We start from the raw sequence: 27009 nt of genomic DNA on the forward strand, positions 1-27009 counted from the left end.
AACCACCAAAAAGCTGTCCCCGTACTTCGTGACGTTTTTCCGTCTGTTTCCGTTAATGTTCCTGCGGATCGGGAGGAGAGAAACGACAAAGGCGTCTCGGTCTCGCAAAACACGTGCGCCAAACCGCAGACGAGGCTCTGATGGATCGCGATCATGCTACGAGACGTATTTAGGACCACGACTGACCCAGTTCTGGGGCCGAAATCGCCTGATGCAAGAGAGAATTCGTGACACGTGTAACCGCGATCCGCTACGTGAGAACACGTTCGGAATCTTCGAAAGTGCACCGATCCTCCTGTATCTTTCGCAAGACTGTTGTAATTGAGATTAAACTTGCGTGTGCATAGCATTTTTGAATAAAGACACTAGATGTAAATAAAAAAAAATAAAATTATTTTTATAATATGGTGTATAATATATGTAATTGTAATTACTATTTTCAATTAAGTAAATTTTCTAAAATAAATCAAAATTAAATTTGAATAAATTTTCTTTATTATAGATATGAAAATATAATTTGTAATTTTGAATTTATATTTTTATTTATTTATTTATTTTAATCACTATTTTAATGTAATAAAGAAATTAAAATTCTTATATTTATAATTTATTTTTTTTAAAGTAACTTTTTAGTGAGAAGGAATTAATGATATTAAACACGATATAATTCTGATAATTTTCAATTGAATGTAATAAAAATTTGCCGCAAGTCTTATTAATTCATTAAAATTACTTTCGAAAAAAGATAAATTAAGAATATAAGAATTTTAGAGAGTTTTTTATTATATTAACAAAAAATATAAAGAAAAATATTATATATGAAAAAAAGAAACCAAATCGGTTTTTCTATATCTCTACCAATCAAAGATACGCTGTTACAATAGAAAAAAAATATTATTTCAGAAAAATTGCAATTGTTCCGAGTTTCTTGCACGATTCCATATAGGGTGTGCTTTTCGAAGTAGACGGAAAATACGATGCGAGAGAAAAATCCTCTCTTTTTCCCCCCCGTTACTCGAAAAAAGATAAATTAAGAATATAAGAATTTTAGAGAGTTTTTTATTATATTAACAAAAAATATAAAGAAAAATATTATATATGAAAAAAAAGAAACCAAATCGGTTTTTCTACATCTCTACCAATCAAAGATACGCTGTTACAATAGAAAAAAAATATTATTTCAGAAAAATTGCAATTGTTCCGAGTTTCTTGCATGATTCCATATAGGGTGTGCTTTTCGAAGTAGACGGAAAATACGATGCGGGAGAAAAATCCTCTCTTTTTTCCCTCGTTAGTCGAGTATATCGCGAACGAGCGGATGAAGGGATGTCGCTCCTGACAACGCTTCCGGTTGTTTCGAGAAAACCGAATCGCGTTTTCCCGCGGTGCCGCGGTTTCGTCTCCGCGCCCTCCCCTTCTCCCCGAATCGCCCGGGAAGCGCGATCAACATGCGTGTATCATGCGTGTATAACCGGGCGGGCGAATCGTTCACGACATCCGAAGCATTGTAACGCAACATGTCATTCCAGCATGTAATGCCGCGAGCGCAACAATGGCGCGCACATAGACGTTTAATTATCATAGAGTAATGCGTCTAATGACATACATTAGTCCGCGAGTCGCCATATGGGGAGCCTTTTGTGTGTCCGCCACTACACGCGGTATATAATAATAGTCGCTCACGGAAAGAGTTGTGTGCACGCGTATATACCGGGTGATCTACCGGCATGGCCCTCCTCTTCCCTTCGCGGTTCCTCGCATCCTCCTCCTTTTCCTCCCCCCCTCTCTCTCTCTCTGTCTCCCTCTATTACTCGCGATATCCTCTCCTCCTTGTCCCGCGTCCTGCGTCCTACCGTGAATCATTCCGCGTGCGACTGCGTGCGACTGATTACCGTAATCAGGCCATTTCTGGTTTCCGGTATATCGACCACTAATTATAATCATCGATTTTTCCTCCGTACGTCACTTCCTTGTTTTCATGCCCGCTTCGTTGCGGCCCCGCGGATGTACGAACCAACGGATCCTGGCGAGACCGCGGGAAAACCCGTCATTCGGGCCAACCTATAACTTTGCGTCGGTTTACTATGGACACCGGAAGCGTGAGGTGCCGGTTGCGAAACCGCGAGCGGAAGTAACCGCGCCCTCGCGGCTTAATAACTCTCGATCGCGGGAGACTATCTATTTGCGACGTTTGATAAAGTTGTCGAAGGGTAGATGGTTGATCAATGGTGTACATATATTCGCTGCAAAGTAGAAATAACTGCACTGAAAAAAAAATTCTGGGTAAATCTATGAGATGCATTTAGTAATGCATTTTTTGAAATATTTAGTTTTTATCATCAAGTATGATAATAATAACAAAATATTTAGTAATAGTTATAAACATTTTCCAAAAATAGTTATAAATATTTTACGTTTAATTGAGTTCACTAAATATTAAAAATAATTAAATAATTTCGTCTTAATCACCTATACGTTTAGTTGAAACTATTTCACCACAGCGGTAACATTTATCAAGTTTGGATTATTATAACCAAGCCTTTTTTTCAGTGTGATAACGCTCATTTCGCAAACATTTATTCGTTGCAGAATTTTATCTTGGCCTATATGCGCGCAAAATTGTGCGATTTGCGATTTTCAACATGTTACAAAATGAAAGAAGAGACGCGGTCTTCCGCAAAGTCTTCTAAAAGTGCAAGCATCTATTGCTGCAAATTGCGTATCATTAACGTCGAGCGTTCGCGAATGTTTGGCGTTTTTTCGATATTTTTTTCACGTAATTGATCCGAGTTTTTTATGCGGAATTGATGATGTAAATTAACAAATGGTGCAAGTAAAAAAAAAACTGCTTTTTATTTTCATAGAAAGCAAACATTGAACAAAAACAAATTTGTCTTTTTTTCATTACTTTAAATATAATAGTATTTTTCTTCATATTTTTTGTTGTAATGATTGTTGTAATTAAAAAAAATTAGGGTTTTTATATTTTTAATTTACCGTAATGTTAACGAATTAGTAATACTTTTGCGGCAAATCGAACACAAAGTGATTCAGATAATTTTCAATTAGATGCGTAATAAAAATTTTTATTATGCATTTAATTGAACATTATTCGAATTATAAAAATAAATAAAAGTCTCATTAATTCGTTAAAATTATTTTCGAAAAAAAATAAATTATAAATATAAGAACTTTAGTGTTTTCATTACATTAAAAAATAGCGACTATAGTAAATTTTCAAAATTACAAACTCTTTTTGTATCTCTTTGTATCTATTATAAAGAAATTTCAATTCTAATTCAATTCTAATTTATGGAAAATTTATTTATAGAATTTATAGAAATTGGAATTTATAGAAATAGTAATTACATAACTATATATCAACTTTTATTATTTACATTTAATTTAAAATAGTGGTTCAAATTTATTATCGAAAAAATCAAAATTAATGAAAAATCAATTTACAACAATCAAAATATAAAAATGTTTAATAAAAAATAAAATAAAATTTGAAAATAAATTAGGCTTGTTTTTTTCAAAAATAAACACATTTTACAAAAAGAAAAAAACACTTTTTTCGATTTACATTTCTAGGTACAAAAGCGGGCATTATATAACCGTCAGGTTCGATATGGCACGAGCTTAACGACCAATTGCCCATGTCCATGCCGCGAAAATGGAAATCGACCGCTAATCCAGTTAGAGGAACGAGTGGTATCGTTAGGAGAGTGGCGAGTCCACGATGAATATATCCGCCATAGAATCGCTCGAGTAATAAGCGCGTAAGTAATACCGCAATTATCTAGAGCTCGACCGTGCGAGTTATATGCTCCGCTTCTCAAGTTGCGCGAAATTAAGCGAGTACAGCTTTTTAATTCTTTCGTATCGCCGAGTCATTAAGAGTGGAGGGATCTGAATTTTTCATGAGAAAGGCCGGGCACGAGTCACAGACAAAGCGCGTTCTAAGACATACGAGGAATAAACAAGTTTTCAATAAACCGTGTAATAATTTATTTTGGAAAAAAAATAATTAAATTAAATTATAAAAATAATTAAATTAAATTAAATTATTTATAAATTATTTATAAATAAGACACGATATTATTATCGCGCTGCGATTGGTGGTAGCTCTCGATCGTCGGAGAGTCAACCGATCTCCCGGGCCCCTTTTAATCCTCGTAAAATCGATCCGACGCGACGTGTCCACTGAATCGCGAAATGCGCGCTCGGACGCGAGCATTTCGCGGCGAAACGAAAACAAAGCGGCAGGTGGTGGCGCACAAAGAGGAGCCTTTTTAATTGCTAAACAATGAGTGCGAACCGTGCCACACCTTGAGCTCTTTGCCTATGCCGACCGGTAGCGCATCGTCGGCAATTAGTGCCGCGCCCGTTGGCAGAAAACTTAATAGTCGTAATACGTCGACGTTAATGAGATAACTTGAAATTAAACGATGCATCCCTTCAGGTTTGGCCTTGTATTTTTAGCGGTTTTCGATTTTATCTCTTCGATTCTCTTTCGCGTCTAACTAAATTGCCTTTACCTCCGACTGATTTGCCGAGGTGCAGAAATATTGACGAGAAGGCAACTGTATGTTTGATTCAGGATTGCTATTTCGATATCAATCTTTCCTCGAAAATTATTATTTAAAAAAAAATGTTATGTATTCTAAATATCTTTTCCAAATCATATAAATTATTCTCTCTCTCTCTCTCATAAAAAAATATATTTTAAAAATTATATCATTACAAAATTAAAAAAACTTGGAAAAAAATTCAGTAATAATCACAACATTCTATCATTATAATTATTTTTCTCTTTCACAAAAAAGTTTTATTTATTTATTTAATATAAAAAATTCTCCTAAATAATTCTTTTTGTTTAAATTTTGTATAATATAACTATGAAAAATTATGTTAAATGTTGCTTCAATAATAATATTATTATATAGGATGCATATCCGGAAAAATCTTGAAAACCTGGTATTTTTAGGAATTTTTATTCTATCTTGCAAAATCAGGGAATTTTCAAATTTTATTAAGATTTAGGAAATTTTTTTAAAAATTGATAGGTTTAATAATTTTGTTTTTATATTCGTGTTTTTACACAAATATTTATGGCAATTTTAACTTTGAATATTTTAAAATTTTAAAGACTAGGTTTCTAATAGCTTAAGAAATCTGTCCTTTTGCAATATTTACATTTTTAAATCTTATAAAATTTTATTGATTTTATTTTTCTTTATTAACATTGTATTAATTTTATCTATTGTATTATTTTGTATTAAAAATTGTCTTATATTTAAATAACAATGTATACACATTCTTTTATATTTAAATAATACACAATTTATTGTATATACACATTTCATAATATTTCTAGAATTTAGATAATATTGTCCTAATTTTATGATTATTTAGACGATATTAGATGTTAGTATCGTTCAGCGGCAATCGACAATGGATTTGAAAGATAAGGACTAATACTATACAATGCCATTGGCAGAAATATTTCAAAAAATTAGGTTCTTCCATAATAAATTCATGAAATTTGCCGAAATTGCCATTTTTGGACTATTTAACTATAAATTACTCGGGAACCTGACGTGCTAGAGGGAAATTCTGCGATCAGATTCGTTTTCAGCGTCAAAAAATCTATCAGACTCACCTACTCTGCTTTTTATAACTGATCCTCGCAGGCCTGTGTAATTATTATACATAAATAATTTTAAAATATACTTATGAAAAATATGAAATTTGTTTAAAATATATTAAAATATATTTATATTAAGAAAAATTATGCACAATAAATTTATTTTAAAATTGCATCTACAAATATTTTAATTCTACTTGGAACTTTGAACAAAAATATCTGGAAAATCATGGACTCTTCAGGAAATTTATTTACAAGATTTGAGTATACATCCTGTTACAAAATAAAAAGAAACATGAATGCAATACTAATGTCGAAATAAAAAATATTGCAGTTGCTTTTTTAAATGTATTTTAACTTATATACTTAACGTACTTCTAAGTATATTACTTCTTTAAGAAAATAGAAAAGAAATAAGGATTCGTGTCATACGGTCCGAAGAGTTTTTCTTTTCGACCTAAAGAGAATCCGCAGATTTTTTTTTAAACTCCGGAAGCTCTTCAAGCTTAAAATCGGAGATATAGCAATCTTGGTTCAATTGAATGTTACTCTTAAAAATCGATCGTTCGTGCAACGAACAAGAATTCTTTCTCTTTGACAGCGGAGGATACGTGAAGTACGGACGCCTCTAATATGTTTACGCAATTACGTAAAAGAAAAAGTGCTCTGTCCCCTTTCGGCATTATCATTTACAAACGTGTTACCAGTCTCGGAAGCGATCTGAATTGGCGCAAAAGTACGCATGAATAAGGCATTGCCGTGACAGAGGCGGAACACAACGGCATTGCACGTTACGTCGGCCACATGCGAAACATCTGGCATTTTTCACGTGAAAGAGAGAAAGACCGCGGTGGCCGAAAGACGAATTTCTGAAACGGTTCACGCCCCCCTGTCACGCTCCTCCGGAGAGGCCCGCGATAACTCCCCGGGGGAATTTTTATTGTCGCGACACGCGCAATTATATCGCGATTGTTCCGCGATCCGGCCGTTAATTAACGATCAATGTGATCACTCGCGCGTGGACCTGGCAAGACGAAATTTCATTCCGGTCCGCGCTCCAAGGGAGGCGTAACACCTCTCGTGCGGATTTGCACGCGTATTTGTATTTATTTTTTTTTCTTTTTGTCCCGTCGTGTTATTACCTACCTTTAAGACAAACGGTAGGAGCGACGGGCGGTCGGCGCGTGCACGAAAATCATTTGGTCCGCGTTTCTAGAATCGAAGGTATACAGTTTTTTGTACGACGAGGAAGACTTTACCTTAAATATGTATATTATTCGGACGGCGAAAAAAGATAGCGACAAATCACGCTAGGATTGCACGAGATACTAAGACTAGTTTTGATTTTGTCTCGAAATTCGAGGCAAAATCAAGATTTTTAATTAGTTGTCAAAATAATATTAAGACTAAGATTATCAAGATTTAATGATTTTTAAAAAAACTAAAATATTAAAGTATATTTCTTATTAAAGCATATTTGAAAATTACATAAGAAAAAATATATATTATATGAGAAAAAATTTTAATTAAAAATTTTAATTGATAAATTGTATTCAATAAATTAAAACTAAATTATTGTACTAATTAATTAAAACGATAAAAGTAATTTATTGTTTTTAAATTTATAATAACAAATTTAGAAACAATTGGTTACTTTTATTTTTTTAATTAATTAATACAATAATTTACGTTAACAAAATGAACAATATAAAATTTCATTCTTCGAGACAAGACAATGCAAGACAAGATTTTTGTTTTAAAGTTCCATTCAAGATCAAGAGAAGATTTAAATTTTCAATATCAATATAATATTAATTTTACGAATATTATCTTGAATCTTGCGCAATTCTAGATTACGCTATTACATAGTCTTTATTAAGGGATTATGTCTAGTCAGCAGACCGAAAAAAGTAATAATTTTTTTTTGTAAATAAATTTTTATTCAAAAGTACAAATATTAAGGATGTTATTATATATTTTTTTAAATAAAATATTAAACAATGTAAAAGTTATAACTATTCTCCCGGATATTGTTTTTTAAAAAGCGCTGCGCGGTGAACAATGCTATTTGAAGCTGATTCATCTGATATCAAAAATTCGATAAACTGTAGTTAATGTATGAAATTATCTAGTAGATGAACGAAGAATTAATTGAAAAAATGTTTTGAGACAAAATGGCAGCCTTTTGACACTAAAATATTCTTTTTCGACTTAAAAATTGCTCATTCTTTATTAAGTAAAAAAAAAGTATTCATTAAAAAAGAAAATCCTTTGTTCATCTACTAGGTTTTTATATGTAGAAGAAGCCTGTAAAATTTCAAGCAAATCGGTGTAACGGTTTTCGAAATATCTTACTCACCGACTTTGAAAAAGTGATTTCGAGAAAAACGCGTTTAAGGTTTGTGTCAAGTTTACGTTTAAATAAAATGTAGATTTTTAAATTTACACAGAATTATCTATTCCGGGCCCATATAATTTTAATTTATTTAAATCTTCATATATTGGCTTGATAGCCCTCAAAACATCAAAACTGAAGCTTTATAGTCTTATTTAAACGAAGTTATACATTCTGGTGTTTCATGAAACATACACTTATAACTTAATTTGTATCCGAAACTTTTAGGAAATATTTTCAATATGATATACTTCAAGGAAATGTAAAAACATAAAAATCTGTTTTTTGTTTACTTTTGTGACTAGGCATAACCTCTTAAAATAAATAATCAACAAACAAAAAAAGGGAAATGACACTGAATCTCTCGAATAACATGCTTATTAAAGATGCGCGTACGCGTCGTGGAGGATTAGAGAGAACGTCTCTCTTCCAGAGGTTCCTTATTATCCACGTATGCTTATTCCGTACCGTAACGTCGATGCGTTGTTATGCGCATCCCATCTATCAGAATCGATCGCCGTTCTCTCCCGGTGGGCGTTTGTTCGACGAAGGAGGTCCCCGAGATTGACGCGCGTCGGTCGACCTGGCGACGTATAACGCTTCGGATTTATTCAATGACGACGATCGTTAAGGGGTCCCGAGAGGTGGGTGGGACGGGGTCAAGGGGGTCGTGGCCCCTTCCGATATCCGACGCCAGACACGTGCTGCTTTATTCCGGCCGCGGCTCGACGCCAAGAATCCAAGAGCGGCATGATTAGCGTCCGCTTGTCATTAGCTCTTCTCAAAAACGCGCTCGTAGCAGTTCGTCGTGCTCGATAAATTGCATCGATGACACGCAGCCGATGATCAAGAGCGTCCAACTTAATTTTTTTGACGATAATTTGACGTCTATAAATACGAGGCGGTCGAAATTAAGTGATAATCAAGAGTCGCGAGATGTATCGAATGAGCGAGGAAGCCTCCATCAGCTTGGAAGGAACTAAGTTTAGCCCGCTACGGTCAAATTGCGTCCCCGGTGTGTGTGAGCAGCGACACGTTAGAGAGTCGTATGTCATATTTCCGTAACCGTAGCTGTCGCCTCCGGAAATTGTCAAACATCGTGCGAGAAGGGTCGCACTTTTTTGGCTCTTTATCACGGGAAAGCATATGTCCCGAGAAACGGAGAAATAAATATGAAATTCTCCCACCTGTATTTTTAACACGTGTGTGAATATTATACATGTAATCTATAATTATCTTGTTATTCATCCTTAATTTATTAATGAAAGAATTTAAATATCCTAATCGAATGTTGGTTCGATCGTTGTTCGGATTCGCGATCGAAACCTGGGGGAGAGAAGGGAAAAAAAGGCCCGGCTAAGGCCGAGAAACTTACGTAAGAAGAGCCTTATTCATCTCGTCCATCCTGGTTCTCCTCTTTGAAATACTGCGTCCTCCTTCTTCATCATTTTTATTCCTCTCTTTCTCTTCCCTTCCTTTTGTGTTGTCCTGCTCCACCATATGCGGGCGCGCGTGCATACAGGACCATCGTGAATCGTGGGATGACTGGCGAAAATCAATTCAATTCCATCGTATATCTAATTCAATAATCTGAACGTGACGAGTGGGCGAGAGAAGAAACAGGCCGGAGAATGTAAATGCGATAAATGAGTTGGAGGTAGTATTATAAGAAGGAACAAAGAACACCGCGACTTCCGGCTGCGCCGCATGACCGACCCGTCTGTCATAAATCGTTTCGTGGACGGAACCAACTGGCTCGGCCTCGTCCGCCTTACGAATCTGACAAATGATCGTTTCACGAGAAGCCAATTAACACCTCGTACAACAGTCGGGTTCGAGACACCGAGGAATATGTATCTCGGCGTGCGACGTGTGTTGGTGAGACTACTTTGATCTGAGTTGTGACACACGTATAAGACACAAATTTAGATCCTCGGCTCTGGCATTTAAAAAATTATTTACTTCTTATTGTCTCTCACGCTCGCGGTGGAAAAGGGGATACCTGAAAGCAGTGACAGACTTGTTTTGTCGGAGGAAAGAATCGATAACGTCAACGAACTAGAAAGAGAAGTGGAACTTTGTCAACTTGGAAGTATCGTTTATATACCACTATGGTCGCTTCATACATTTTTAAGCGTTCAGCCTCACAACGATGAGGTAACGAGGCAAGGGTAATATAAACGTAACAACACACGAGGGTTAAAGTTTCCGACAACGAGACGTTTAATCATACGGACAATTAGCACGATCGAACACGACCTCTCCTTTAATGATGCTTCGATCCGTACCTTGCTCTATTAAATTTGAAATAATTTCTCTTGAGAAAAATTAGATAGATTTTGTATTAAGAGATTACACAGGTCTACAAAAAATGGGGTCATGATTGTTGTTGGGCAGCTGGGGGTCATTTCCGAAGTAATTTTCTGCGTAGAATCCGAATCCGAGGTCAGAATTGGCCCATCACGTCAGGATTTTGAGATATTTGAGGTTATATACTCGAAAAATGGCTTTTTGGGCTACTTTTGAGGTTATGTACAGGACGCACAAAATTTTTTAGCTCTTTTCTTCTAATTGCATCATTTAGTACTACTCTTTCCCTTCAAAATGAGCTGTCGAATGGTCATCTACGATTTTTCCTTGCAAAGTTACGGCCATTTTAAGATGACATGATGAATTCCAAACCCTGCGCCGTTATAGTCATCTTAAAATGGCCGTAACTTTGCAAGGAAAAATCGTAGATGACCATTCGACAGCTCATTTTCAAGGGAAAGAGTAATACTAAATGATGCAATTAGAAGAAAAGAGCTAAAAAATTTTGTGCGTCCTGTACATAACCTCAAAAGTAGCCCAAAAAGCCATTTTTCGAGTATATAACCTCAAATATCTCAAAATCCTGACGTGATGGGCCAATTCTGACCTCGGATTCGGATTCTACGCAGAAAATTACTTCGGAAATGACCCCCAGCTGCCCAACAACAAAACCTTGTAGACCTGTGTTATTAAACAGATTTTATATTAAGAGATTATTAGATAGATTTTATATTAAGAGATTATTAGATATATTTTATATTAGGTAGATTTTATTTAAATTAACTATGGATATTAAATACGAAATAATTTTATTACCTATTCAGAAAAATCAGATAAATTTTATTTTAATTAACTATGGATACAATAAAAATAATTTCTTGAAGAACAAGATCGCGAGAAGATTAATACAACTAGATTTGCACGAGAAACCAAGACTATAATCTTAATATTGTTTTATCTTACTTTTCGAGACAACATCAATAACAAGTTCAAGTAATAATTATTTTAAATTATATTGTAAAGATTATGATTGTAAATATTATTTATAATAATTATTTATAATAATTATTCAATATTAAATAAAAAATGTTAATAAGATCGAAACGAGATTTTCTGCTACAAAAATTCGCTCAAGACAAGACTTAAATTAAAATTTTCCACATCAATGCAATAATAAATTTTCACGAACATCTCGTCTTGAATCCTGCAACCCTAAATATAACAAATTCTTCTCGATCGACACATCAGCAGTCCGAGACCCTAAAAAAGCTATCCGTTCGCGAACGTGCCGTCGAAGATAGCCACGCGTTCCCTCTAGATGTTGCCATCTATTTGGCACATCCGTTGTCATGGTGGATTTCTTGCTGTCGAGGGGCGACCACTCGCTCGTGGCGAGATAAAAATACGGTCGGAAGGGTATTAGTCACTGCGCGATGGCCCGTGGGGTTTCGACACAGAGAGAAAGAAAGAGACGCCCGTTCGTCTTTCACGCGTATTCCGCCACTCTGCGACTAACAAACTGCACCAACACACGCATATTGTGCGTACGCGCGTTAACTGGATCGCCAGGAAGCGGAGCCGTTAAATCACGCGGGACTCGAACAAACATGGGAATGCAATGGGAATAGTGTGCATGCACATGCATACGTACATATGTACGCGTATAAACATATACATGTGGTGTCGAGATGTGTGGGGGATCGACTCTCCCTCTGTATTTCGCCGCCTCATCGGGCGCGGACGTATCAATTAACTCGTGGAACTCGACGGCCATCTCGACTAATTTCCATCCATTCCATCCGACATACCTATCCGATGTGCCATGAAATTATCGGCCGATAGTTACGAACCGCTAGCTACCGTGCTGCGGTTCTTCGGTGAACTCACGGGGTCGCGGCTTTGCCTTTGAATTATCATCGAGGGCTTCTTTTTTTCTCGTTAAGACGCGCAGGTACATATGAGAGAATGTTGATAAATTAAATTGCGATTCCCTTTGATACGAGCAACGCGCATTTTATCGAGGGATGAAGTCATTATTATTGAGCAAAACTCGATTGCTTAGCAGCTTAAGTTACTTTTCATCCGATCATTTTTCAATCGTCACCGCGATAGAGTGTTTCAAAGTTACGCTCGAATTTTTGCCAATGTGTTCTATGAGTTGAAATAAGGAAAAAAATGTTATATAAACATAGGTCCGGAAACGCTTCGAACGCTAAAAATGTTATAACGAAGATATCAAACATGAATAGCAGATTCGCTATTAATATATTATAAGATATACGATATAAAAATCCATTGTAGAAGCCATAAATAAGAATCGTATCTACCAAAATATATAACAAACTATATTGATACAAATTCGCTTATTTATCGATACTGATCATCAATGACTTCAAATAATATGTAACATAGAGAAGATAAACATCATCAATTTACTCTTCCATATAATATATTAACAACTAATCCGCTATTCATGTTTGACATCTTTATTATAACATTTTAATAAATCATTTCCTGGCCTATATTTATTTATTTATTTATTAAACAGTAAACGGGAAAGAAAATTTAATGCAAGAAAGTCAGAAAGATGCATCAGCAAATGCATAAAATAGAAATACATTAAAGAATGTCGTTAACAATAAGATAACATTTTTACCTTTTTAACACGTATATTTTTTTTATCTCTATTCATAGAGAATATTGACAAAAAGTTTGACTTTGTAACATCTATACTATACATGGTGTTCCTTAATAAGTGGGAAAAATTTTGGGAGATGATTCTTTGTCGAAAATTAAGGGGGATTTTTCATATACTCCCTCCCTGGAGTTACACTCCTTCAAAAATGGGGGTAAAAATTAGGTTTTTATTTCTTAGGTTTTTATTATAATTTTGTCTTTGTTCCAATTTTTCCAACATTTACTCTAATTTTATTTTTATTTTAAAATTTAATTTCTCGTAATTCGAAACCTATGCTATTTAGCATCGTACTGTACACGATAACGTATTTTTTTTTTCTTGAAAACTACTGATTTTATGAAAAAAATAATAGAAATAAAAAAGTTCCTAAATAAATCAAATTTTTTAATGCATATTTTTAGATGATCATATTCCGTCCCATTAAAAACTTTTAATAAAAAATTGAATAGGGGTTGCTAGTTTCATCCCCTTATAATAATATGGGCTGAAAATAATATTAATAAATAACCTTTTTACTAGTAGAAAATATCCACCTAATTTCATTTCTTTAACTTGTTCCAAATTTGAGAAAAAAATTAAAACCTCATTTTTACTCCCATTTTTGGAGGAGTACAACTCCACAGGGAGAGATGTAGGAGTATATTTTTATATGAAAAACCCCCCTTAATTTTTGACAAAGAATCATCTCCTAAAATTTGTCACACTTATTAAGAAACACCCTGTATATTAGTGTCATCGATAAATGCAACATAAGCAATATAATTTTCTCGTTCACTCGAATCGTTTAATTATGCCCAATTGTTAACTCTTTCAACTTAAGTAAAACTTATTGTTAGATTAAAAACAGTCCCATAATTAGAGTACTAGACTCAAGACGAGACAATATTCACAAAAATATTTTATTGGTATTGAAAATGTTCGAAAACTTAAATTTGATCTTGGTCTTGACTAAATCTCTGCAACAAAAATCTCGCCGTTAAATGTATATATAATATGATTTTTAAAAATCTAATTTACAAATATACATATTTTAGCTTCTTTTAAAGAATCAGTAATCTCGACAAGACTAATAATCTTAGCCTTAGTATTATTTTGATAATGAATTAAAAATCTTGTCTTAATTTGATCTCCAATTTCGAAACAAGTCGAGAATGAACGAATTAGTCTTGCTATCACGCAATATAATAATGTCCTATCCATAATAATCATGATCCGGAAGCACCTCTGGTACATCGGTCAGACGCGTCAGTCGCAAATAACGAATTGATATCGAAATAGACAGCGCTCGATAATTAGTCTACCGCTCAATTAGGCGTAAGCTTGCGTAACGAGGTGATTGCGGGTGCGACGCGATTCGTTCGTTAGCCCGGAGGAATAAGCCGCCGCGTCCCCGAAGCGCAGTCCCTCGACGAGTGTCGCGTGAACCAACCAGATACTTTAATGACCTCTAACGACGAGCAATTAACTCGAATCGGACGGTAATGTTATATCAGCCTTGCGTTACAGGATTGCCTCGGCCTGTCCTATTCCGCGATGCGTAGCGGTGGTGGCCGACCAACGCTCGTTATGACAGCGTCAGAATGTTCGGTGTTGTTTGCCCATTAGACGGCTGTTCGACGATGTCGAACACGAGATCGCGTCGATCGCACGTGTCGGGTGACGTTATTTGTCTGATTTTCCGAGATTACCTCAAAGAGAAAGAGAGAGAGAGAGAATGTTATAAATTTTACTTTACAGAAAAAATATACAGGAAATGTAAAAATTTGCAAAACTGTGTGTTTTCACACATTAATAATATGTAAAATACTTCAATTTACAATAATTTCCATTTACAATAATTCCTAGATAGATGGAAAAAAAATATAGAAAATAAAAACAAGTGTGTTTGAGATTGTAATTCATTTATTTTTATAAATTTATCTCTGAAACATCAATCTAAAATATCCTTTTGATTAAAGTTTATCAATTTAGTTGAAAGATAAGAGCAAAATGGATTAAGTATATTTCTTGGAAAATCATATTTTTTGAATATTAATAATAACAATCTTTTGATAATAAATTAAAATAAAAAAGGTAAGATTAAAATTTTCAAATAAATTTGTTTTTTGATATGTAAATAGCAAATCGTTATTTAAAAAGAATAAATTATCTTCATTTATTATTAAATTAATTATGCAAAATATCTTTTGCAATCTGGAAATATACTTTTAATATTTGCAAGTTGCATTTTATAATATTACCTTATCATTATATAATTTTAGCTCTCTACGCAAGAAATAATTATATATCTTTAATTTATTTATTTAATTAAATGATAAAAGTCTGAGGAAAAAGAAATAAAAATGATAAAAGTCTGAGGAAAAATCTGTCTTAAAAAAATATTGCTCATCTCAAATTCTCATAAAATAAAAGTTAGTTCAACTTTTATTTTTATAAAAGATAGATAAATCATTTTTAAACTTTTCATCGAACACAATTGATGAAATTATTTAATTATTAAAGGTATTTAATACATGGATTTTTTTATTTAATGATTACATCAGGAAATATAATACATAATATTAACAAATATTAATAAATATTTTCTCTTTGTCCTTTCTTTAATTTAAAAAAGTGTTGAAGTGTTTCATCTAAATTAAAAAAAAATCATGATTGTATACTTGATAGTATTGAAAACATCATTAATTAATCGAACTGACCGTGTAATTAAAACATCAAACGTACAAACACGTGTCTCGTGTTTTAAAAATTTGAATCCTGATCAAGTAGCAATTCACCCATCTCCGAATCACGCACACGTGTGTGCGTGTGGATCTTTTTTAGGCTGTTGCGTGATAATAAATTACGCTTTCTCGTCGCAGTACATGTATCCGGTAATAGGATCGGCGGTCTCTCTAAAATTCAAAGGACTCTCTCGGTATCTCTATCTAGGTTCAAGTTGACTTTACAGACGTCGGCTTTCCGATCGCGCCACGACTTTTTCCAGCGAGCGCGGCACTTTGGTAACAGGACTCGCGTGCTTCTCTCATTCGAGCACGTGTGCGACGCGCGTGTCTGCCTGCGTGTGTTCGAAAATGGCCTTTGAAACGGCGTCCTAACCTAACCTAGTCTCACGCATGTGTCTTCCCCGACTTTTCCAAGCAAACTAAACAGTAACTGTGTTAACCATATGTCTATAAACCATGGCTCTAACCATAGCCTCGTTAGTCCTCTCTTTCTACGGTCCTCTCTCTCTTCGGCTTTACAACCGGTTCAGATTAGCGTACTAATCTGTTGGCACTTTCGGCAAATCGGTTATGCTTCGTCGTCCCGTTCGTGATTTACGCATCTCACGAATAATAGTACCGAAATGAGTATATAGTATAGAAACGAGACGTGTTGACATGATAATTGAACTGACTTGAAGATGCCATTGTAAAATTTGTCAGCAAATATTTTGCTGTTATTTTCTGAAAAATATTCTTTGTCTGTGACGTAACAAAATAATAACCTTCGTCTATGGAAGAAAAATGCTTTTCGCTTTCTTTCACTTGGCAGCTCTAGTTTGCGGTGGGCTTGAAAAAGAGGCGGTTTCGCTTTTGTAAATACGAAACCGTAGTATCCCCAAACTAAAGTCAAGTCGTTAGGATCATGAGATTTGTTAACAGACCACGAAGGGGCGAGAAACGACGAGCCTTTCGGTCTCCTTTGTTCGCATTTTTTCACTAAACCTTGCCGACATCACAAACGAGTGTGGAATTTCAGAGAGCACCATCATTCAGCTTTCTTTCTTCTCCACTTAATGCGTTATCTCTATCGTTCGATAATTTGTTTTATTCGATAGAACTGATTGTGTTTGTATTTCTATTTTTTGACTCAATTTTATATTATTTTAAAATAAAAAAAAGAGAACTATTATTTGCCCGTCGTTTTTCTGGTACAAAAATTTTAATTTCGAAAGATTTAGAGCTTGAATTTATTTAATTATCTATATATTTGTATTAATCAATTATTATGTAGATTAATAATTAACTCTTTCAATGTTTATGTCGAATATACTCGTCATTAAACAAAAAAAATTTGCATTTGCTATTAAAGTAAAATTTAGGTAAAACATATTTAAAAAACATTCGTAATTTTAACACATTTTAGAATACTTTAAGACAAAAAAAAGAAAACATACAAAGAAAAAATTTTTCTTTCTCAAACATTTCATTTTTTACTTTTTTAACGAATTAATCAAATTGTTATCAATTGTAATTATATATAATTTTTTATGAAATAATACAATTTTATAATAAATATTTATAATAAAAATATGATTTAAAAAAGCAACTAGAAAAAAAATTTTGTCGTTTTATTATAATTTATTTCAATTTTATAATAAATGCACTTACTCTGCTTTTGTCGCAGTTTAAAAATAATTAAGCACAAAAGTGCACGTTCTCAAAATGAAATAAAACACTTAAAGAGTTAATATCACTGCAATACAATTGTATATTAATGCGTGAAGTATACGAGGAATATTTGCAGAAATCGCACAAATTGATCGGTAAACTTTAAAATAAATCACAATTTTTCGATAAAATATCAGTATCATTATTAGTGAAATAATCTTAATGAATCTATCTCTTTAATGAATAATCTGTAAAAAAAATAACCGGGAGAAATAAGTACAAGATTTATCGTATCGCTCTCATAACGCGTTTTATTTTTCCGGTTGTGTAATCTACATCTTTGTTACTCGTGATCCACTTATAAATCACGATGAACGCGATCCAAGCGGGACGGGATCGGTGTTTGCGAGCAAAGTGTCGTTCCGCCGGCTTCATAAAAGCGCTCCCGCCGCTCCATTCGTTTCAATTGTATCGCGATGGGGTGCACCGCCGTGAAATTAATCGCACGGCGGTGTCTTTGTCTAGTGACGGTCGCGACCTTTATTATCGCAACCGCCGTTCGAAAGAACAGACGGATCTAATGACCCCGAGTCTTGAGAACGATCTCGCGGACGTGACACTCGCACGCGCCTAATTATTCACTCGCAAGCCGACAGAATGGACGTATGTATCTCTCTTGAAAAGGATCCGTCCTACCTCTTTTATTTATTGGTACGCGTGCATAAATATATCGTACATAAATTACGGGGAAATTTAATAATAATAATATTAATAAGAATAACTTGTGTAACTATTGTGTAATAATATATTAACATTGATGTGACGATTGACACGATTTAAAATTAATCCAATATCATTGTATCAAATCGTAATTTCTATAATATATATAATGATGAGAGATAATGATGATTGTTCATTCACAAACCAGCAGAACAGACGTATGCATCTCTCTTGAAAAGGATTCATTCTATCTCTTTTATTTATTGTTACACATGTATATCACACATAAATTACGAGGAAATTTAATAATGATAACATATTAACATTAATAATGACGATTCAAAATCATTATTCATGATAAATCATGATTCGAATATCATTATATTTAATCAAATTGTAATTTTTATAAATATGTATGAGAGTTAATATTTATCATTCTACCCACACATGTATAATATATAATCACAAAAAAAGCTAATTATTTTCTTTGAAAATTTCTTCAATGATAAAATATGCATTAAAAATATAATATGTGTGATTACTATGTTATTTCTTACTTTATTAAAAATTATTTTTTCTCTTCGAGAATATCGACTCTTTTATATTAATATTTTTATTGACAAATCACATTATTTTTTTCGGAATATTTCAGACGTGATGTACTTTTAAAATGAGAAAGATTCGTGAAAGATAATTATATATATAAAAAAAACAGAAATTAATTATTTTAAAAGTTTACAGTGACAGTGTATATTGTTACATTATAATTAAATTGTACCTTGAGCTGCAATGCCTTCGAGTACAGTAGAATAGAAGGAGATCGACGTATAATATCGTTGTCAACTTGTCACGAAACGAAAAGAATGAGACGGGGAATAAAGTAGTTACGTAAGTGCGGAAGAATGAAACGTCGAAACGTAGCAGAATACTCACCAATCGCTATATCCCGTGCGAGGAGGAACGTTTCCTGCATTAGAAACGTACGGCCATGGTCGTAAAAGGCGCGATGATCTGTGGATAGAGGGGTGAGAGCAGTGGCTGGTACCGAGGGGGTTGCAAATTGAATAACAAACGTTCACCCTCCTCGGTTAAATCACCGAAAAAGCCATCCCCCGGGCCTGTGCACGCTTACCGCTATACGTTAACCGCACTCCCCTCCTCCCCCGTCCCACCCTTCCTCCTCCCCCTGCTCCTTCCCCCCGCGAATTGCTGCGGCGTAACCCCGGCGCGACTCCCTCCGACTGCTTTGCATAACGATCTTATTTCGTAATCTCTGCCATATTGATCCAGTTTACGGCGTCGTGCTCGAAAATTGTCTATTGCGACGTCGCCGCGTCGCGACGCTGCTCCTCGTATTCGATGAAATCCTAATTTCATCCTTTAAGTGAGATTATATAAAAAATCAATATATTAAATTTTATTAAATATTTTATATATTTTATTATTATTTCATTTTATTTTATTTTATTATTATTTTATTTGATTTTATTATTATTTGATTTGATTTGATTATTATTTTATTTTATTATTATTTATATTTTGTTATTGAGATTTTATTAAGAGATTACATATATATTTTATTAGATATTTATATGTTTTTAGAGATGTTTTATTTTAGATTCATTGTGAGAAACATAATTTTTTCTAAAACCGATTCGTTAATTCGTTAATGGCTACGTATTTGTCTTTGGAAACGCGCAGTTTTCTCGTGACACGAGCGACTCCTGTCATTGTTTGAAGAATATTGCGCACGCTGTAATCAATTATTATGAACGGTCGGCGGAGTTCTTGGGAGAATCGACTTTATAGGAGTTCGTAATGATCGCGTGACGTGGCTACTCCACTTGTTTAGGCCCGAGCCGAGTCATTCTCGCTAATAAGATCGAGAGCCGAAGCTACGTATCGGACGCATTTCCGTTGCTCTCGCTACGCGAAGCTACGTCGCGTAATCGGTGAATCTCCGAAAGAAGGAAGGAGCCGGAGATCGGAATAAAATCCCGGAGCGGGAAAATAAAATTGCACGACCTCTACATAGCGAGGGAGACCCGATGTTATGACGGGACATTTCACGGTTGGTAGGATCCGGGATTTAACGGCCCGTGCGATAATATCGTCCCACGAGCTCGTGTCCCGCTCGTGCTCTGTCGCTCTCGAAGCCTCTTAATACGTCGACAGCACTTGCTAAAGTCGAGCCACGAGCCTTTATCGCGAATGTATGAATTGTCATTACGATTAAAAGTTGTTATTGAAAACCCCTCGTGACACACACATACATACACATATGGATAAATTTATTTTTAATTGTTGTGTGAAAAAGATTACGCTTACCAGAAGAAAAAGAACGATGGAGCGGCCTTTTACGAATCACTCCTTAATGATCAACAGCAACAAGAGCAAAAGTTTTGAGAGTCGATAGGAATTGTCGTTTCACGGGTTCGTGATCGAAAGTTGGATAGCAAGGGACGAGTTTTATAGGTGGAGTGAGAGTTCGATCGAATAGAATCATTATTCACAAAAGCATTATTTATTTCCTCTTTCTCACTTTAAAATGAATTTATAATTTTTATAATAAAATACACAGTAATAAGAAAAGAGTTAATAATAATAATTAATATTTAATATAATAATTAATAATTAATAATTAATAATAATAATTCATTGATAATAGTGCGCGTTACTACATCCGAAGGGTGGGCTGATATGAGTTGTCGTTCCAAGTTCCAAACGTAACAAATTGCCTGGAAACAATTGTAAATTCACTAAGGAAAAACACTTTCACTCTCTCTCTCTCTTCTCTCATTAGACAATGCTCAAGGCCCTGCGTGGTATGAAATCGTTTGGAACCTGTCCGTGTCCATACTCTACGGTCGTTTCTCCTTAACTCTTTCCGTCTCTTGCCTTCCGAAAATGAAAACGGAAGAGAAGAGTCGGCGGGGCGCCAAGTTTTTTGTCGGTGTATGGTACAACGCGACAGTGCATTATGTATAATATATATAATGTATAATATATATATTGTACAGTATATATATAATGTATAATATATATATATATATTTATATATTTATATATTTATATTTATATATTTATACGGGTTACTTTTTTACACACAACATTACACCGCTTATAATTAATATATCATTTCTCTCTCTTTCATTCTCTCTCTCCCTCTCTCTCTCTCTCTCACTTTCTTTCTCTCTCTCTCTCTCTCTCCCTCTCTTTCACGCGTTATGTATATATATATTATGTACAGATAAAAAAAAATCCTGAAAATTCGCGTGCGTGTGTGAAAACGGGGACCATTTTCCGTATTCGGAACCAGGACGGGGAGCCAGATTCGTGTGTACCTTCGTGTATGCTCTTGTGTCTACGTGTGTATATTACTCGTGCCTGCGTGTATGAACGCGGCGGACGGACGTGCGGTGGATTGTGACCGGTTGTCGGACGCGAGTGCGCTCGTAACGGCTTAGAGACTATGTACAGGCGCAGGGGACGAGGGTGAGGGAGTCTGCGCGGTCCCCGGCGTGCCAGGATTTTGTTGCACAGAGTAGGAGTTGTTTTGTCGCGGATGCTGTTGTTGGTGCGATTGGTGGTGGTGGTGATGATGGTGATGGTGGTTTTGGTGCTGCTGATGGTGATGATGGGCGATGGCCGACGGATTAATGGTCGCGTGATTCTGCATGAGGTTCAGATTGAGGGGGTAGGATAGGGGGGAGCCCAGGGCCGTTGCGGCAGTGGTACTGCAGGCACCGGCTCCGGGCCCCACCGGGCTCAGTGCATGCTCATCCCCGCGTGCGGATGGTGGGCCGCCGGTACGGAGGTTGCGTGATGATGAGGATGGTGCATTAGAGGCGGGAGATGCGGGTGGTGGGGATGGTGTGGGGTCAGAGGCGGCGGGGTCATCTGTATTGGGGTCATGGGTGTTGTCGGCTGATGGCCGAGAGTGTTGGTGGTCTGGGGGGAGGTGGTGTTGCTGGTGGTGTCCTGGCCCGCCGCCACCGCTGCCGCCGCTACTGCCGCTGCCGCCGCCGCAGCCGCTGCCAGCTGCTGCTGCTGCTGCTGCTGCTGGGCCTGGGCCGCCGGCTGCGACGGCGGCTGCGGCTGCGGCACCGAGCTGGAAGTGGGACTCTGCTGACTCCCGTTGTCCTCGCTGTCGGAGCAAGACTCGGCCGACGAGCTCCCCGCTCCCCCCTTGCCCTTGCTGCCGCTGCTGCTGCTGCTGCTGCTGTGGGTCTTGACGTGCTTCGCGAGATGGTCGCTGCGCATGAACCGCTTGTTGCAGACCGGGCAGGCGAATCTCTTTTCGCCGGTGTGGGTTCGAAGGTGCCGCTGCAACTCATCCGAACGTGTGAACCGCTTGCCACAGAAAAGCCAGTTGCAAACAAACGGTCGCTCACCAGTGTGCCACCGTAAGTGGGCCTTCAGATGCGACGTTTTCCCGTAGACCTTGCCGCAACCCGGTATGTGGCAGCTATGGATGTTCTTCTTCCTGAGGTGCACGCCGGCGGGACCGAGTCTCTCGGCTTCTTGACAATTCGGGCAATCGCACGTGGCGCGACCGGTGTAACGTCTCTGCGAGCGTGGCGAGGGCGCTTGGCTGACGCCGGCGCCCCCGACGCCGCCGACACCCCCGGCGCCGCCGCCGCCCTGCGGACTTCCGGCGCCGGCGCCGGCAGTCGCGGCCGCGTGATGATGGAGCCCGAATCCGGGCGGTCCGCCCGGTAGCATCGACTTGTACGTGTCTTGCAGGAGATTGTGGCCGGCGGTCGTAGCCGTGGTCAGCAAGTGATTGCCAGCGAGAGCGAGGCTCGTCGAGTAGTCGGCCGAGTAATTGGCCATTTGCGCCGCGTGGACGCCGACGCCGACGGTGCCGCTCACGTCCAGCCAACCGCCGGCGGTCGCGGCACCGTGCACGTCCCACCAACCGTCGCTCGCTTTGATTCCGCCGTGAGTCGCGCCCGGCATCGCATTGAACGGCCACGACTCGTACGGATGCCTGCCGTATACCGAGCCCAAGGTCGCACCCTCGACCTTGCCCAAGAGACTGCTCTGATGGTGATGCGGATCGCCGGCCGGTTGAGCGCTCGCTGTCCCGGGAAAGTACAACTCGCTACCGTATTGCGGCGCGGTCGAGGCGCATGATGTCACTGGCGCTCTGGCGTAACCGCCGGTCGTGCTGCCGGCGCTGCTCGTTGCTGCCGGTCTCTGGCTCACTCCCGTCGTGGTGCACCCGCCGCCGCCTCCTCCACCTCCGCCGCCGCCACCTCCCCCTCCGCTGCTATGCTGCGGTGAACTGCCGCTGCTCTGCGGGCTCTTCTTCCAAGGATGGAAACCCTTGCCTACCGCCGCGTCCGCTAGCGGTGGCGGGCTCTTGCTGCTCAGCTTGTTGCATTGAGCCGCCAACATGGCCAGAGGCGTGCTTCGCAATCCCGGATGATCCTGTAACATTGTAAATGAAATCCATGCTCAATCATAGTTTCATTTTATAAGGGAAAACATTTACCTACTTTAACGTAACACGATAAGTATAATATATTCGAGCCAAGTCTCAATTTATATGTATATCATTAGGAATATGATGATGAGTTCTCGATTAAAAATTCCCGACGAATTCGCATAATTATCCTCGATTTACAATGTGCTAACAACGCACGCGCGCGTTGCCGGTCTTTCTTTGGGATTTTCATCGAAAACACTCGTTGTGGAACAATTTCAGCGGGATCGGTGCGATTACGCAAATCGGTAATAACAACTCTGGGCCGAATTACGTATCGCGCGTTTCGATTCACCGGACCATCGGGATACTTTTTCGTGCCAGCGCGGTACGTAATATCGAAATCTGTCGGCCGGTGGACGCCCATAATCGCCGCCGCGATCTAAATCGATATAAAAAGAAGCCCAGGCTCGGGCCCATAGAGAGAGAAAGAAGAGAAAGTCTTCCCCTAAGGGCGTATAATGACACTAAATTGCTTCTATCCTAGAAGAGATCCAAGATTAAAGTCGCTAAAAGTAATGAGACCCGGATAGACCGATCGCTCTACCTAGGCCGGTTTCATGCAAATTGTTCTCGATTCAAACACAAGGTCGACATATGTTTTCCACGGTACAATATTAGGAGACTCGAAACAATATGAGATAATATTATAGACATAAAAATAGAGCAAAATCGATTCTCTTTAAATATCACGTGGGTTTGATAAGTAAGAAAGATGAAAAATGTTGATTTTCAAAGAAATAACTATGGTCTGTATTCATAGTTTGCTCTTATATTTAAGATCTTAAGTAAGGTTTGAAAATGTTATACGGCCATTTCATTGGCTGAACAGAATCTTAAGACAACCCGAGACCAGACTTAAGATGATCTGATTGTGAGATAGACTATGAATATAAAAATAATATAAGAATAGACTAGGTTAGATTAGATTAGGATCGAGGCCATTTTGCCATAAGTTTTTTAGTTTGTAAGGTTTTTGTTATGTGCGAATACTGAAATTCTGTAGAAATTGTAACTTCAAGAACAATAAATATATATCTATATAAGAATACACTAGAATATGGTCTATATCTTAATATAATCCTATAAATTCAACATTATATCATAATAAACTTCAACGAGTCCTTTAAGAAATTTGCGACGCTCGTGTTCCCTTTCTCGCACGAGGGATTAAAGGAAACGCAATTTGCGCACGAGCTAAAAATTAGAGCGGACGACAGACAGAAGCGGACTGAGAGATTTTAGATAACGAACTTCATCAAAAGAGCAGCTCCATGCAAATCGCTCACGGGGGGATGAAAGGACAAGGCTGTGAGTGTCGGCGGCTACTGAAGGGCCGGAGGCTGAAGGAGAGAGGGTCCTAGGGAACGGATTTGGACTCGGAGAGGTAAAAGCGAGAGGGTCCGCGGAAGCGGCAGGAAATTAAGGTCTGGAGGGCCGCGCGGCCATTAGCAGTCGGCGCCATCGAGGCGACACGCCCCCACGTGGATTCAACCTTGCGCCAACAACACCGGCGAAAGACAACGAAACGCGCGCACCCCTCCAGGATGGTAGCGACGAGAGGGAGAAAGAGGGAGAGAAAGAGAGACAGAACGAGGGGGGAAAAAAAGGAAAAACGGAAGAGTCGCGACCGCTTCGTGCTTGATCTATCCTTCGAAGAGAGAAGACTCTACTCGGTTGCCCTGGTCATTCATCAACGTGTACAACAAATAACCCGCTCATATTTCTCCGGAGTAACATGATCGATATTGCTATAATACGGTCTCGTTATTTAAAGACGCAATCGTGTGCGAAGCGCCAACATCTTCCGCGACTCGGTGCTATTAACACAAGTAATAATGAGCTAAATAATTAAGCGCGGATGTTGCAAGTACTTATATTTTTAGAACACCGCGGGTCTAGCGAAATTACTGTAATTTATACTCGAACGTGGGAAGGTATGGTATTGAGCAAAAGTCATTATTCCGAGGAAATCTCCGAACTCCCCGTTACGACATCCTCGACGAATGAGAGCGCTCGTTGACGCTCGCTCGGAGATCGGAGGGTGACGACGAGAGAACCGCGGAGGGTTGAAAGGAACGAAATGCTCGTCTCTCCCGCTTTTACGGTCGAAAGGATGGCAGGATAGGGTAGCGCAGGGGGAGGGAGAGGGGGAGGGAGAGGAGGAGGGTGGCTAACGCACGGCAACGGAGATCGCAACGGGGTTGAGTGTCTCTCCGCCAGTGTACGAGCCACGCCCTCTTCAAGCTCGATGAGTGCAGGTTGTAGGCAGGCCACGTATCGATCCACCGGGACAATATGACAGTGGCCTGCGGAGACAACGACGTCCCTCGATCAGCTCCCTCCGGTCTCCATCGTGGTACCGCACACCCAATCCTCCATTGCGCGTACCTTCATCCCATTCCGTTTCGTCACGTCTCAGAGTCATCGGGGCTTTTTCGTTTAGCACTTCTTGTCCAGCAATAAGCAAGTTTCCTTTTGCAGAAACGAAGTATCGACAATTTCTCAGCTTCGCGCGAGAGATTTTATTTTTTAGGTTAGGTTAAATTTTATTTTAGGTTAGATTTTATTTTTTAGGTTAGGTTAAATGATAAAATAAATGCATGATACGAGGCTGATGAAGCGTATACTCGAATTTACTCGACGAGAGACCCGGACCCTCGCGCCCCTCCTGTCGGCGCGCTTGAAAGGGAACCGACGTGAAATGGGCACCGGTAGGATCCTTTGTTTTAGTCGCGTGACGTCACGCCCTCTCGTAGCCAGCTAGGACTAATAATGCCCCGAGCTACGCCGCGCATAAATTAAAACGAGGAATCCTCTCGCTCGTCTCGCCTCGTCCTCGTCTTCGTTTTCGTCGTCTACTCCGCCGACTCTGGATCCTTTTTCTAAGAATTCGTCCGCATCGCGTCGATTGCTGACTTGCGATGAGGCCCAAGAAGCGGCTCGATCGCTGTCGAGCGTGATCGTTAACGAGATCGAGCACTCGACGGCGGAAAATAAAGCGGAAACGCCGACCATCGTTCGAGCACGAGCCACGTGACAGCTGAATGCGAGGGAGGTAAAAGACTCGACAGCGAGGGTGCGAAGCAACAAACCGTGGGGTGTCTACCGGTCGAGCTTCGTGGCGAACCGCATCCGACGGCCGTGTCAAACTTTCGTCCCTCTTTCCGTCCGTCGAAAGAAAGAGAGAGAAAGAACCCTCGTATTCATACATCAGGCGAACGAGCGGTGCATCGACGATCGGCACTTTATGCATGTGCACGTTAACGAAGACATCGAGTCTCGAGGTGAAATCGATTATGTATAATTAGGATTGTGTGTGGCAAAATTCCACATTTTTTTGGATAAAAATGCCAGTGGTAAAAAACA

At 38.3% G+C, this 27009-nt stretch overlaps 1 protein-coding gene and 1 long non-coding RNA gene across 5 annotated transcripts in view; one reads left to right on the top strand and one right to left on the bottom strand.

The window, feature by feature from the left end:
* LOC145967253 (uncharacterized) overlaps window positions 1-27009 on the top strand; it is a 147243-nt gene that overhangs the window by 68831 nt on the left and 51403 nt on the right. For both annotated transcript variants that reach the window (XR_014437322.1, XR_014437321.1), the window contains exon 5: window positions 3595-3782. This is a non-coding gene — a long non-coding RNA (uncharacterized LOC145967253). The remainder of the gene's footprint in view (window positions 1-3594; window positions 3783-27009) is intronic.
* Window positions 20655-27009, bottom strand: part of Sp1 (transcription factor Sp8) — a 72516-nt gene continuing 66161 nt past the window's right edge. For all 3 annotated transcript variants that reach the window (XM_083091952.1, XM_083091950.1, XM_083091951.1), the window contains exons 2-3: window positions 22544-23585; window positions 20655-22475 (exon numbers count right to left, since the gene is read on the bottom strand). In XM_083091952.1, coding sequence (XP_082948078.1) covers window positions 21613-22475; window positions 22544-23552 — 1872 coding nt within the window. In that variant the 5' untranslated portion in view covers window positions 23553-23585 and the 3' untranslated portion in view covers window positions 20655-21612. The remainder of the gene's footprint in view (window positions 22476-22543; window positions 23586-27009) is intronic.

Source organism: Camponotus vicinus, unplaced genomic scaffold, assembly GCF_025532165.1.
Source record: "Camponotus vicinus isolate PSW18456_S1 unplaced genomic scaffold, iyCamVici1.0 SCAF_2, whole genome shotgun sequence".
NCBI classification, from domain to species: Eukaryota; Metazoa; Arthropoda; class Insecta; order Hymenoptera; family Formicidae; genus Camponotus; species Camponotus vicinus.